The sequence below is a fragment of the Gambusia affinis genome, linkage group LG17 (genome assembly GCF_019740435.1).
Source record: "Gambusia affinis linkage group LG17, SWU_Gaff_1.0, whole genome shotgun sequence".
Taxonomy (NCBI): domain Eukaryota; kingdom Metazoa; phylum Chordata; class Actinopteri; order Cyprinodontiformes; family Poeciliidae; genus Gambusia; species Gambusia affinis.
The window spans coordinates 5,340,740-5,356,611 of NC_057884.1; the positions used below are offsets into that span (position 1 = coordinate 5,340,740).

Below are 15,872 nucleotides of genomic sequence, written 5' to 3' on the forward strand. Positions count from 1 at the left end.
TAGCATTGCATAAGAAACTTATTTTACATAATACTGCCCCTTTTAAAAAATTAGCCGAACAGTCAGAATATAAAAACCCTTATAACAAAGGAATGACGGTTGTTTTATCCCAGCATCATTGAGAAACGAGATGGCAAGCGTGGACTTGTTCAGCCATCATTGTTTTAAGACATTGTACTGAGACGCCGTTTATTGAGCAAAACTTGTGCAATTTTTCCTCAGAGTGATCCAAAAAAAAAAACAAAGCAGCAATTAGGAGAGGAACTTTTTCAAAGGAAAGATAGCTGCCCATTTTAGCAAACCCAGGCTGCTGATGGTCAGTTTTAGCTGATCTGAGACCAGAGCAGTGTGCGGTCTGATTCACCTGTGCTTCAAAGGAAGTTCTGACGTCTGCTCAATTTCTAAGAAGAAAGCAAAGGCAGATAGAGAATACAATTTATTTATTTTTTTTGCTTACTGTTTTTGCTGACGTCAAGCTCCCTGAGGTTAACAAGATTTGAGATTGCTGCGGGCAACACCGTCACGTCATTATCTGGCATGCTCAGCCGGTTGAGAAACTGGCAGTTAAACAGTTGCTGGAGGAGAGAAGAAGAAGAGCAAATTAAGAACATTTCTAAAATCCCGTTAAAGATGTTTAATTTAAACGTCGAGAGGAAAGATCGATGGCTTTAATGTTCTAATGTTATCACTGCTTCCATCATCTCCCACCCGATTACAAACTCGCAGGTTTATCAAGAGTGCAAACTCTATCTTGTGTTGTGAACCAGCTTTTCAGAAACTTTTAAAAATGTCATACTTTAGGCAGTTCCTCGATCTGGTTGGCATCGAGGTAGAGCTCCTGCAGCGTCTTCTCGAAGCTGAAGATCTCCTTAGGAACCGTCTCCAGGCTGCAGTGGGAGTAGTCCAGAGATGTCACCACCTCCTCCTCACCTCGCAAGCACCGGCACGGCACCAGCCGAACAAAGAAGCTCCGCTTGGACATCGTCACGGGCTGGAGAGGGAGAGAATTACAAGTAACTGTTGCAGAAAATCGGGGGTAATTTTGTGTCTGTGTGTGTAGTGAGAGAGTATGTAGCTTAAAACGTAGCTGTGTAGGATTTCATCTTTTCTCTTGATGATAAAAGTTCAACATACAACTTCAACACTGTAAAGAAGACAGTTCCTTTACAGTTTTCTTTAATATTAAGGCTTTAATTCAAACATTTGATGCTACGATACTTGTACACACATACTGTATAAATACAAAACAGAAGTGAATGTGGCGGATCATTTCTGTTCAGCGTTAAGCTGTTTGTATTCTATTAGGTATAGCTCTGGGACCGTTTTCTATATTTACTCTCGGGTCGCCTCAGAGCATGACTGGCCGAGTTATGATAAACATGCATTTCCTGGAACGTTTTGTGCGACTCGTTTCTTCTTATCCTGCCCAGCGTTAACGTCGCTGTGGCAAAGGAGCCGGCAACACCGTCGACGTCCAATGGAGTAAAAAAAAAAAAAATTAATTAATCTTTTTTAATGAATTCAAATAAATTCAAATTACCTTACTTACACAAGCAAAGAGGACAAACTATGCACACATATCTATTTAAATACAGTTTGTGGAAGTTGCAAAATAGATGCATTTTGTAACTTTGTATCCAAAATGTATGTTTATTACAGTTCTATGACAAAGAGAATTATTTTTAGTTCTGTTTATTATCTTGTGGAGTAAAGGCATCAGTCCACCGGTCGACCACGTGGCGGCAATTCGCCCGTCAGAATAACAAATTTTGCTGGACGATAAATTGTCCCAGACGTTATTCCAAGAAACGATAGTATTGTTGCTTAGAGACAACAATAATATAATGATAACGGCATAAAAATGCAAGAACACATTGTTAGAGGTCAATAAACCATCCAGTTTAGTAGAAAGAAAAACAATAAAGCAAGCTTGCTTTAATTTATCAAGTGATTCATTGATAAATAGGCCTGTCAAGATAAATTTTGCACGATGGTTGTTGTCCCAATAATTACTGACCTAATTGATAATGTTGTTGTCTTAAGACCAGTTTGTTTTTTTTACTGTCTATGACTACATATTTTCCAACGTTCAGGTTGTAGCTCATAAAACGTGTGTAAAGCGATAGCTATTATGTAGCTGCTTTTTATTGAAAACACTTTTCTTACTGCAAACAATATGAATAAAACAAAGACGCCTCTAGTTGCTCAATGAAAAGCCAGACAAAAGGGACGTTGTAGAGAAATGTTAGCATTTATTGTTATTGCTCAAATCTGGGGTCATCGCCACAGTTTTCACTAAGTACAGTGCCCAATATGCAATGTGCGCTGGTCAACAGAGGCTTTGTTCACTGGAGCATGCAGAAAATGTGACTTTTCCTCCCCCTCATCTTAATCTGAGTTCTGCCACAACACATAATCTCAGCGCACTTCATTCACCCTGAATTTTCACAGTGTCGCCGAGCCGGAACATGGCGATGGTCTTCCTCTAAATTAAAGCCAGACTGTGTTTAAACTGGAAATAAAAAAATTTATATATAAAAAAAAAAAAGATATCTAAATTAAACCTCTTGTTTCCGATGAAATTTAAAACGTCGCCTTCAGCTGGCATGTGCAGATGTTGCAAAAGGTTGATTAATTTGCCTCCTCTGGCATATGTCATGTTGACAGAAATCCAACTGGTTTCTTTCTGGTTACATAATGAGGATATTTTTTCCAGAAGCAGCCTTTGAAATCTCCCTAAAACGTATCTGGAAAAGAGCAACAATCAGCGATTCCTCCATCTCCAAAGTATGCATGAACTTGCCCCCACACCACCGGAGATATGCACAACCAGGAGGCTGTCGGCCTCCCACACAATCTGCGCCATGAAAGCAGAAAGCTTGTGTATAAATACTCCGTCAACCCCTCTGGTGATGGACCAGATTTCTCAGAGTGCTTGGCTCCATTCATCCAGAGTAAAGAGAAGTGAGCGTATGCAGAGACGGTGCAAGTCGTATAGAGGGTGGCAGTTGTGGGCAGTCGTTAGGTACGCTACAGAGAGCAATGGCGGAGGGTGGGGTGGGGGTGGGGTGGGGACAGAAGCTGTTAGGAGGAGTGGGTGGAGCTGAAAGAGCTGCAAGGAAAGCAGAACGGGCCTAGAAATGTTGATAAGAACAGTTGAGCAGAACCCGTTAGAACCTGCACAGGAATTCAATCAGATTTAATGGTTTCCAACGGCGGAGAAAAAGTTACAAAGCAAACAAGGCGTGATTATGTGGCGCAGGGTTGTTGTACTGTAATTAGGGAAACTTTTAAAGGATGCCACCAAAGATACAACCTTCGCTCACTAGTACTTTGCATGTGTGTTGTTTAAGCCTGCCGCAATTAATTGTGTATAACGTTATATATATATATAACGTTAACGTTCTATAATTTCCATTCTGATTATATTTTTTGAAGGGTAATTTTGTTTACAGAAATTTCGGCCGTTTTATTTATGATTTCGATTATGTTTTGTTTTTATTTCCGTTTTATTTATCGTTTTTAGTTATTCAGAATGTCTTCCAATTCCAGTGTGGAGTGCTCTGACAGTTATTAAAATGCCTCAAAGCTTCATTCAATTACGTTTTACTATTTAGCACGCTGCGTGGTCTCAAAAATAAACATTGTCTACCGCAATAACTTCTGGGACGATTTAATGTCCAGTAAAATTTGTTATTGTGACAGGCCCGTTGGTGTGTTTACTTCGCTCTTTGCTACCGTTCCCCAGATACGTTGCAACTGTCTACTAGAAATGCCGACATTAGAAAATCTTGTGGTGGTGATAAATACTGCAATGATATGCATTAGTTGCCATATATGTTGATTATCCTCCCTTTTCTCTTTCAGATCTGTGACTGTTAGCATTTTGGGTAATATTATTTATGTCCGGTGTGAGACTCTACAAGTTGCTAAACATGACATTAGCATGTACAGGGACGGTCCATGAAACTTAGATTATGTTGGCTAACCATTACTGCACTCCAACCAGTCCAGTATTAATTCTGCACACAGATATTGTGATAACTATTTATTTGCAAGATATTGAGCAAACATATCTAGTTTGTTTGCTTAATATAGTTTTTATGTATGTTATCTCCGTTTCTTATAGAAGTTGCACTTCTATAAGTTGCATGTTTTCAATCACAGCAAAGCTTTCAAAAACAAAAGAACTGTTGATAAATGAATGATCAACGCCTCTGGCTAATTTGTCTGTGGTGCTACACCAGGTGGAATTATGCAAGCACAATCCGATATGCTGGGATCCATCACTTGTTATTTCTTGCGTCGTGACCTGTTATGACATGAATATGGTTCTTACCCAAAATTTGCATCATTTCCTTCTTAGCTTAAATTCATATGATTCCAAAGTGTGAGCCACAGAACTGCTTAATGCCAAAGCTTTTCCACAAAAATGTTCAGGTTAAGTTTCTCTGAACTTTCTATTGAAGCTTTCAATCAGAAATAAAGTGCAAGTCGGCCAATCAAGCACATCAAGAAAACACTTCGGCAACGTAAGGAAATGATCTGCAGGCAAGCCGACGACACATCACATCCACATGGGGAGAACATATCTGTCTAACTTGAGGCGCGTTTTCAAAAAATGATCAGCTTTGAAAAGATTAAGGAACAGAGTCATCAGAGGAACTTGAGTATTACTTCAAGACAGGCTGCCCAATGTCTATGCTCCACTTTCTTTATGGATATGTTCATATTTGTGAACTTTTTTTACCTCTCTGTTGCAGCATAGCTTTTGAGAATTAAATGAACAGAGACGAGGACTGTCAGTGTTGGTTGAAAAGTAATCTGGAAGGCGGCACACTAATGAAAGTGGTGCATCCTGCAGCACAGATAAGCTTATCCACTGACCTACATGTTTCTGGAATGATCACCAACTACTCGTCAAGCTCCATCAGGAGCCTTCACTTCCTTTGGTAAGAAAAGTCAAGACATGCTACACAGACTCCAGCCATGTTAAGCTCTCAGCAGAGATATTCCTTCTTAGCCTACTTCTTTAAGCAAAAAAATCATCATCGTGTTGGTAAATGCCTGATAACAGAGAAACTGGTACAAAAAAAAAAAGAGAGAAAAAAATGTAAGAATCACAGTGTGAACTTTCACAAACAGTGGCCGCATTTATTGAGATATTTTAAAAATGTGTGGGAATGCGAGAACTGCGGCCATGTGACTCTGCAGCCTGGCAATGAACTTTGTGGCTTCCTCTGTGCAGCAGTGAATAAAAACCGTCCAGAGGGCAGAGCAGTCTCAGAATACCATTTACTCTCTCACTCACAGCCAGGAAACCACTTTCCTCTTACAACCCCGTCTCCGTGTAACTCAAGTGCCTCCTGGGTCATGGCTGTTGCTATAGAGACGATAATCTAGGGCAGAATAGGCTAAAGCTTTAAACAACAGTTGCAGAGTTGAACTTTCTATGTATGTAAACCGTTATTGAGTGGTAACTAGGCAAACAGACAAGATATTAAGGTCCTTTTATTAGTTTTGTAAGCTACTCCAGCGGACCGCAGTATTCACTAGAGTTTGAGACCACAAGCACTCACTAGACAGAATCTGTGAATACTTGAGTCCCCTCTAAAACTGCTTAGAAATGCCTACTTTAATAATTCAAACACCATATAAACCTTAAAATGCACTAAGACACATTGGAAACCATCTTTGCATGTCTGCAGAACATCTTTGGTCTTTTTCATCCAGAGATAAGGAATAATATTGATTTGATTCAACATCAATATTACTGTTGCCTTAATTAATCATTGTCACAATTATTTGCCATCAGTGGTGAGGAGAATATTAATATAATTGAGAACTTACATTTTTCTAAGACTTTATTGCTCCTGGATGGGCAGTTTTGCAAATGCCAGCCAACAGCGTGTCGAGCAGCACTGTGGATAAGTATTTCAGCTTCCCAAGCTGCATTTTCTTTTAAAACATTTTAGAAATGGTAGGTGGAAAAAAATCCACAAATGGGGGAACTTGCTAAAAAAACAACAACAACTTAACAACAAATAGGCTAAAAGCTACCTCCTTAGCTTTGAAAACTGTTTTTATAAAAACAGGTTGTTGATTCAGTCTAGGTTTTAATTGAACTTGTGCCATTTTACAGCACAATTAAGTAACTATGTTACCTATAGCTGTTATAAAAATGCTAAGTAAATCAAATATGACTTAAGAAATTTGACTTTGTAATCTAATGCCTTGAAATTGGGCTTCTGCCTCTTTAACCATTCATTCCCTTTCCGAAACTCCACTTTCAGGAAGCCATCACAATATTGCTCCTCTATTAACGGTTTAACAACATTTTTACCAACGTTGCACTAAGACGCAGCTCATAATGAGCTCAGCAGATGCACAGTTCCACCAGGTGTTTGCTAGTTGCTGCTGGCTAGTCTAGAGGAGCCGAGTGGTAGAGATGTGGCGGAGGGTTCTCTGTCAGGTAGAAGCTTGGAAACTGGAGGAGGAGCTATGCCCCGAAGGTGGCGCTACGGCCACGCAGGCGTCCTGCACAGCTGAATGGTCGCCATGGAAGAGTAAAGGATTTTTCAAACATGGATGAAAGAATCTAGGCAACACTCCAGGTATGTTTTTGATGAGGGAACATTATAACATGATGTTAAGCGAACAAAAGTTCATTTCACATAATACTGCCCCTTTAAGTATAAGCTATTTCTTATTTAGGTTTCTTTACAACTTGATGCTTTCTAATCTATTATTAGTTAGTTATTCCTAATTCACTTGTTTCTACAACAACAAGATTATTGTTACTTTAAACATTGTCACAATTATTTGCTCCATGTCCTGGTTTATGTTATAGAATTTTATTCATTTTTCTACTCCCTGTGTTTCCAGTTTCCTATATAAGTTTTTTCTTTCTGTAATGCATTCAACAAAAATTTTCCTATGCAATACTCTGTGCTACACTGGTGAGAAAAATGCTCTACAATTAACTAATTATTTAAGAGAAAAAGGTGATGCATGCATTCTTATGATCACAGGTCAATTAATTATGTTGGGATAAAATCTGCATTTTATCTGGACATTTTTACCAATCTGAATCGCCGATTAAAGCCGACTGAGGCGGGGAAGTTACGAGAGTGTCACAGAGTGTGTCGGGGGGTTAAGCGGAAACAAACGGAGCTTTTGACGGCGGCGAACAGCTTGTGTTATTTATAGGAACCCCTCTGGTTGATATGGCAGAATGTGATTAGTACAAGCTAGCTCCTGCTTTACGAGAACAGCTTTTGATCCAGATTGCAGCGGCCTGTTACAGGATTGCTTAGCCGCAGCTGCAAATTTACATCAGAGATTACGGCAACCCAAACAATGCACAGCAGGGGAGGGTGGGAGGGACATGGCAACTCACAGGAGCTAACAGGGTTAGAGCTGGCTGAGACGGAAGAGGAAAGAAAAAAAGAAATAAACACTTCCTTGACAGGTAGAGAGCCAGCGAGCTTTTTGTCTCGTTCTATAAACGCAGCTTTGACTCACCTTTTGAACTGGATGATTTACAACAAATACTTTGTTGTTCACCCAATAACGACAAATAATTCTGAATAATTACCTGCCAACTCTATTATTAGTATGTTATTACCACTCGACCTCAGAGTAAAATGAGGTGCCGTGCTCCTGTAAAGGAAACTTTGAAACATCTTAATATGGTTTCCATTTGCAGCGGTATCACAATAATCAAAGGGTTCATAATTGTAAAACCTCATATACAGAACAGAGTTCAACAAAAATGGAAATGGATCAGAGGCTCATAAAAACAAATACTGCTCTGAAAATTCTTAAAAGAACTCTTTACATGAATTACTATAGGTACTAAAGTCATCACACAATAACTGAATTCACTCAGATTTTGAAATCAATGTGGGTTTTTTTAGGATTTTATTTGATTTTGGGGGTTTGCAAAAATCATTAGAGGAGGACTTATTTTCAAAATGCAATGTTTACTTTGACTACAGCAATAAATAATGCAGTAATTTAGCAACACTGAGAACTGACAAAGTGCTTGTTGGTGATTTCCAACCAGATTTTAACCCCCAAAAAAACTAGTTCAACATGTGCCACTGTTTGAATAAATCAAGTGCTTTCCTTTTCCAAAGCTGAGGCACCAAAAACAGAATATATGTAAACTGGCACATTCAATTCAGTTCAAAATTACTTGACTAATCCCAAAGGAAAAACTATATGTTGTAACTCGTTATTTAAAGAGCTGTCTTAGATACCGACAGCTACTGGGAGGAAGGATCACCTGTTGTGCTCAGAGACAGATCAACTTTCTTTAAGCAGCCTTTTAAATCGCCTTCATTACATTAGAGCAAGAACTGATGACAGGTTGCTGTTTTAAATGGATAGGAAATTAAATAGTATTTAAAGCAACAGAGATCAGAATAGACTGTTACAGAGCAGCCTAATTAATCACCATTTCATTGGCGAGATAAATACCGACAGATTTCCTTATCGGACTTGGAGGTCTGTTAACTCCTCTTTATGAAACTAAAGATCTACTCTGTTCCTTATGCATCAGCTGTCCTGGTTGATGACTTGATGCCACTGTCTGCTTCAGTATTGTGTAGACTTGTTTTTGGGTTTTTTTTTACTAGTCTTCTCCCTTTTTTTAAAGTCATTAGGTAGTAAACTATAGCAGAAAACTCATGCAAGTTTAGCAGAAACCAGCAAACTCAATTTCTTGTAGGAGTGTTTAAGTTATTCTGCTGCCGCTCACCAGGAGCAGACTGGGCGCTCAATTTCCTGGATGGGAGAAGGGGTGATGCGTTTAGGAGCATTGGGGAAACTTAAGCTTCCAGAGCGTTATTTGCAGAAGAGTAAATATTTTATAGAAATGTATATCAGCCATCACAAAAAATTTATTTGCATGCCTCATGTGTAATAAATGTTTATTTACCCCCATCTTCCCAAAATTTCAACATATAGTCCAGCCCTGCTCTCTCCATGACCATGAAGACAATAAAGGAAGAGGTTCTCACTTCCTGTAATTAAATATTTCCAAATATTTTCTCAATGTTGGTTCAATGTATACAAAAATAAGAAAAAGTTCTGTAATGTCATTTCTGAACTACAAAAACCGAAACAAAATGCTGGTTAATCGTCAACCAGTTTGACATTTTTAGCATCCTCCCACCATGAAGCTCCACCTTTATTTCCAAACAAAGATTCCACCAAACTTTATCTAATTTGGTTCTGCTAAGGTAAAGAAAGAAAGAGTTTTCTTGCCCTTTCTCAGACACACACACACACACACACACACACACATAGATCAAGTAACACAAAGCAGTACAAACATTTTTTTTAAATCAACTAAAAAAATTTTTAAAACGCAAACTGATACCACAGCAAAACAGTCTCATTTTCACAAGAGAAGAATGTTATGCTGCTTAAAAAGTCTCAAAAAGTTCAGAGATTTCCTGTTAAGGTCAGTGAGTCTTGATCTTGTATGTCTCGCTACTATATCAGTGTCAGTTTTATTAATACAACACAAGTGTCACACTAACAAGTTCAACTGATAAACGACAAAAACCTGCAAAACAGTGAGCATCTTTCCTAAACTCAAACATAATCAGAGCCTCTCACTAGGAAAGCACAGCGGATCTTCTCATGTCGCCGCTGGCAACGACTGTCCGACCCAAACAGATGTTGCGAGTCGCTTCCCATCCCCTCAACAATCACATGAGCTAGCAGTTTAAAACCACTCTCACATGGGATGACAATGCCAGAATTCATCAAGCTCAAACTGGGCTCGCAGAGCGCGAGACATCGCTTCACACATGCCTCGGCCACAAACGCCCACTCCATGGAGAATCATTGACATGTGGCGTCTTGGTAGCGGAGAAGGTTGCAAGACATTGCCCAAACAACTTGCCTGCGAGTCACAGAAAAACAGCGACCAAAACCATTATGCTTTCCATTTCACCTTCTTCCTAACTGTGTTTTTGTTCATTAAATTCCACTGGTTGATGTGTGTTCAAAAGAGAGCAGGGGACTAATAGGAGTTTTAATGCAAGGTGGGTTGGATTATCTTCTGGGAGTTTTTTTTTTTTTTAGGAAATAAAATCTATATTCTTAGAGTCATTACTAACAGAAGACATGTAGTGTATTTTGCAATTGACTTGATGGAACTAGGAAATGTGTCAGTATGAGTCAGAGAAGGGAAATTATTTCTACACACGTGGGATCCATTTCTAATTAGATCAAAGATCTACTGGATTTTAAGTCAACGTGTCCTATCCACACAAAAATGGCAATTTAGGGTACCTTATACACGTTTTTCTTTTTTAACGCTTACATAATAGTCTCACTTTGAAGAATCTCAAACCAACATGAGTTGCAAAAACATTTAATTTACCTTTGGGATCAAAATATTTTTCAATACTAGAGAAATGACAGGAATTACCGTAGGTTTTTTTCTGGCAATATGGAACAAAGGCATACGACCGAAAGAAGGCTGCTACACTTTACACTCATTGCAATGTACATTTTTTAACCATATTTGTGTACATCACCTTGTTAGGCACTTTGAGTTTCTGTTTGTAATTTTCTTCTATTTACATAGTTAAATTAAATCTATTTAACAGAGTGATTCGTAGCTTTTTCTTTTTCATTTCCTAATACCGCTGATCCTAACCCCATGTCTAACTGCTGAGAATAACCACAGACCCTTTCTCTAAAGACCTGCTTTCAAACGTCATGGACACAAAGCCTCCTGAAACAATGGCTAGAAGTGCAACTGAAACAGGTGGAAAGACGAGCCTCTCTGCAATTTCGCGGACAGAGAATGCAGCAGGAGGGAGGACCTGAAGTTCCAGTTTTGCTTCCGCTCTTGCCTTTCATTCTCACCACTGAGCCGCTGGTCTCAGTGGTCTTACGTGACTCTAGAAAAACAAAACCATGATTGTTTTCTTTGAACGTGCTGAAATGAGGGTCAGTAATCCGATCTGCGACAAAAGACCTGCTTTTATGGCATCTTCCTGATCTTCTACACCTGAGCAGAGAGGCTCTGAATGAATCATCTAAAAAAAATGACTGGACATTTTCTGCCCACTGAAATTATTTGTTGCAACAATGGATGTCACTATACTTAGTGGAATACATGCGTTTCGCAACAAAGTCCATTTATAGAAGTCAGAAAAGCCTTCTTACTGAATCGGACGGCGATGTAAAAGGCAGGCTGAATATTCAGTTAGACAGCTTGGATAAAGTCAAGATGTTATGCTTTAGCAACTTGTGAAAGGATAACAGATTGTAGGGTACTTGTAAAATTAAATATGACGATTATTTTTTTTATCATTTCAACAACACCCAGGTAACATTTAAAAACGGATTTTATGAAGGTTGGGTCTTCACACACGCTATGTATAATCCCAGCTAAATGCTTCCATTTTGATTCACTTATGTCGAGGTTAGTCTTTCAAGTGAGGTTTTGTTTTGCTTGAAATTAGGTTAAAAGGAAGTTATAGGATTAAAAATAAAAAAAAAAGCAAAAGGAAAAACGGAAATACACAACTCTGAGCTACTGTGCCTTTTTGCATATCAAACAAAAGTAATGTGAACTCCAGCTAACCCAGACTGCCTTTAGACATGCTTGAGTCACGTTTTATGATCAAAAGACAAGACAAGAGAGACAAGCCTTCGTGTCAATTCTGAATGAATTAACAGGAAGGTGACATTTCTACAAATGCAATAATGATGCGTCATGGTGACACACAGTTAACATGACGTTACAGGATGTTGGTAATGAGATTTCACAAAAACCAAACCTTCCTTCATATTAAGAACCACAGTTTAGGGTCTCAACTGCGGACCAGCAACTCAAGATCTGACGACTGGCCAGCGCCCTTCCCTCACCCACCCAACTGGAGCAAAAGAAATTGCTGCGTAAGTGATAACATCCTCATTAACTGGGAAAGGATCATATACTGTATACATTATATCCATTTAGTAGCTCTGTGTGTAGGTAATATTTTCTCTGATATTTACTCTCCAAAGAAAGCTTGAAAATATTGGGAATCTGGGATAGCTTCATTTAATACCCTTTGAGACACCCGTCATAATTACTCTAATGAATAATTCCCCATGTTATCTAAAGACACAGATGAGCCTTAGGAGAATGAACGGAGACCTACTTTCACCCAATTTGTTCAGGCCTTCTCAACTCGAAGGTTATGGAGCTGCCTCGGGTCCCCCAGAGACTGACAGAAGCTTGGCAAAAGGCCGTCCCTCCTTCAAAGGTTACGTTCTCACTACCACACATCGAGATCATCAATAAGTGTGCTTATGTTCTGGCCTTTTGTGCGAGCAGCTAATCGCTGCTCCTGTATTTCACCCCCATCTTGAAATGTTGGCCTGTGGGAGGGAGAGAATATGTAAACAGCTGTGACACTTAAACCAACGTAGCATAACAAACACGGAGCTGACATAAAATGATGATAAACAGTTTTATTCATTTTCCATAAACCCATTAATACAAAAGTCACAGCCAGAACCCGTACACCGCCACAGGCCCTAGACGCAGAAGTCTTACGCTTACTAAACTATAAAGCTAGACAACAAGAAAAACAAACTGGTTGCCATTAGCAACCACATGAAAACATCTTCCTAAGCCGTGTATCTGTCAGGTGGATAATGCATGCTTCTCGATAGACCGCAGACTCTCATGAACTACCTGCTTGAGATTCTGAAAGCCACTTCCTGGCTACATAAAGACAGACAGCAGTGCTGCTGAAATGTGCAACAAGACAATATCCTGTGAGATGAGCTCACCGCAGATGCTGACGCAGAGGGCGTCAAGAGATTTTACAATTCGAAATGTACCCATCGCTCTAAAAGAACAGTGATGTAGGCAGAGCTGGAGGAAAAACAACTAGTTAGCATAAGTAAAACATTGTTTTTGACCACCAATCTGACCACATTTACCTTTTTACAGTGGAGTCCATGTGCCACAGCCGGAGTTCAATCATTTGGTTTAAAAACAGTTGACGACGCAGGGAGAGCTGCAACAGGATGAACAGGTCCACTGACTGCTGACAGAGTTTGCCTAAATATTTGCATAATGTTGCACCATCTATATACTGACTGACTTTGAAATAGCAAAGCGAGTTCATCCAATATGTTTTGTCATGCAACTCTTCCCATCAAAAAATGCAGAAAGCTAAAACCAGTCTCCATTTGTCACAAAGAAAATATGCATTAAAAAAACAGAAGGAGCCACTTCACATCAGGTTGCTTCTGCAAGATGTTGCATAACCTCTGTTAGAGTGTGGTAAAGGTCAGATCTTTTGGACTGCTCAGAGACTCAAAGTTTGTGGCCAGACAAGTAATAAAAAGCATCAACAACAAAGAAAGTCTTTGTGGCATTTGTTCTGATTTTTATCTTTACACTTCCGATGGCGTGCAACAATTAGATATGAACATACCAACAAAAAAAGAAATATGTTGGTCAATTCAGTTTGTTTTTCAAAAAATATTTTATTCAAAATATTTTGAATATTTTCTGTGGAAGTCTGTCATGTTTCCATTTTAACGTGGAACACATGACTACTATGTAACTATGTAAAATGCAAGATTTCTGCAGCTTTTTAAAACCTTTCGAAGATAATTATGAATGAAATTTAAGACGCAAAGAAGAATGCAAAGAAGCTAGCTAGCAAGCGAAGGTATATTAGCAGCTAGTTAGTGGTAGAGTGTACAAAACTTTTGTCTTGGATAGTCTTTTCTCACTAGAAAAGTCCAGTGAAAGAAAAAAACAAAACATAGAATATACTAAATTAAATTGTCTGTCAAGACAAAATTTAAGACTTGTAATTAATATTTTAATGCCAAATTGCTTTTTAAAATGTACAGCCAGTTTTAAATGGGATGAAACAACAACAAAAAAAAAAAGATATTCCACACACTGGTAAAACAAGAAAAAAAACCCCAAAAAAACTTGATAGTCATTTATCAAATACTTTCAATGCAAACACATGATGTAAGTATATCAGTATATTACATATCCACAAAAACGGGAAAGGCTCATCCAAATGACAATATTTTCTACCCAGCTTCATCACCTCTTTCAGAGTTTAAAAGGGTAAAAATACAAGAATGTTTTTCAGTCCATTACCAACATAGAGTAATAAAGCACTGGTGTTCACCCTGCTTCACTTTAAAGCCATTTCTAATATACATTTAGCATTTCCTTCACAGGGGTTTCTAATAAAACATAGCAGAGTTAAGGGGCGAGTGCCTAACTCCACAAAATGTTAAGTTCAAGTGCTAACAAACAAAGAAGGTTGTCTCTTTTGAACCCATTCAAGCAAAACGATAAAAATATAAAGCCCTGAAGATAGATCCAACGATCTAGGTCAGCCCCAAAGCTCCCCAGGAAAGGAAGAAGCAGCAAAACAATGGTACACTAGATAAAGACAATAGCAACATATAAATAAATATATATGGGAAAAAAACTCCTTAAAAAAATCTCAGTGAACATGTTTAAAAGGGCCATAAATGAAGAACTGGACCAGCAATCTGACATAGTCGCTTGTTTGTTCTTCTTCTTCTATGAGGGCGAAACAGACTGAGGAGGAGCGATACGATTTGCCAAGATTCAATAACCAGGTCAGACATATTCAGGTCAGAGCTATGCATTCATGCAAACATTGCAGCAATTTCCCTGCTTCCATCCTGAGGAAGGCTGAAAAGAAAAAGATTTCTCCTAATTGCCTCGTCATCGGATCTGATCATTAAACACATCAGCATCAAAAATTTTGTTTATTGTATTTTTATTGTACTATAAAAAGATTCCATTAAAATATACATTTTAACTGAAATATTCATAAAAAATATCGTTTTTCAGGCAGAAACATCAACCAAAGTACTATTAGATTGCATTAGTTTCATCAAGTTGTGTGTCACATGTACGGTAGTTAAACAGATCCGTATTAGGAATGTTCCGACTAATCCAAAACGCTGCTAAACAAGACGGCAGAACTGAAATCACTGACACTTCCCCATCATGTTCCAAAGAAAGGTTCGTCTTAATCATGCATCATCAGCAAGGATGCCAGAGGCAGTAACTACTTAGAAATTTTTGTATGCAGGGAATTTGCCCCTGAAGCTGAAGCTGCCATTAAAAAAAAAACAAATTACCATAAATTTGTCGTCATGACAATTCACAGGATGGATGGGATTTCTTCTCTGAAGCAGTAGTTTAACCACCTGGCTTTACAGAGCTATGAATCATTCATTTGCTGTCCCATGTAATTTGGCACCTGTATTAGTGAAATGAGGATCCCGGTTTAATTTACTGAGAAAGCCTTTTGCAGAGGCAGAAGGACAAAGAGCAAAGGAATTACAGGAGAAGTCATCAAACAAGTAAAAGCTGCACTAAAGAAACGGAAATGCCTCACATTTCAACACACAAACCTGTCTCTGTCAACAAAAGCACATGACTATGTAAAGTAGTAATATGCCTCCTGCTGCTTTTACTTTCGACCTTCCGTGATTGGTCAAAACCGGTCCTAAGCTGAAATACAATGCATAAATAATAATAATAATAATAATAATAATAATAATAATAATAATAAATAAAAAATAAATTCAAAAATTAGGCTATGCTCTCTATACCTAAGCAAAAAATACTGAACTCCAAAAACAACACCACTCTTCAGTGTGGAAGCTGTTACTGCTGGAAAAAGCCTCTGCGGAAAGTTGAATGTTTCAAGAGTCGATTAAATTAGAGGAAATATAAAAAACTGTTAGAATTTTTATTAATTGATTTTTTTATTTTTTTAATGGAAGAATATCAACTGCTCCTTCAGGCTGATACTTTGAAAACA

General features: G+C 38.4%; 1 protein-coding gene across 4 annotated transcripts in view; it reads right to left on the reverse strand.

Annotated features, from left to right (window-relative positions):
* The window catches only part of erbin (erbb2 interacting protein), a 56,320-nt gene that overhangs the window by 29,237 nt on the left and 11,211 nt on the right, over positions 1 to 15,872 (reverse strand). For all 4 annotated transcript variants that reach the window (XM_044095861.1, XM_044095860.1, XM_044095859.1 and 1 more), the window contains 2 exons: positions 797 to 991; positions 458 to 575 (listed from right to left, as the gene is read on the reverse strand). In XM_044095861.1, coding sequence (XP_043951796.1) covers positions 458 to 575; positions 797 to 982 — 304 coding nt within the window. In that variant the 5' untranslated portion in view covers positions 983 to 991. The remainder of the gene's footprint in view (positions 1 to 457; positions 576 to 796; positions 992 to 15,872) is intronic.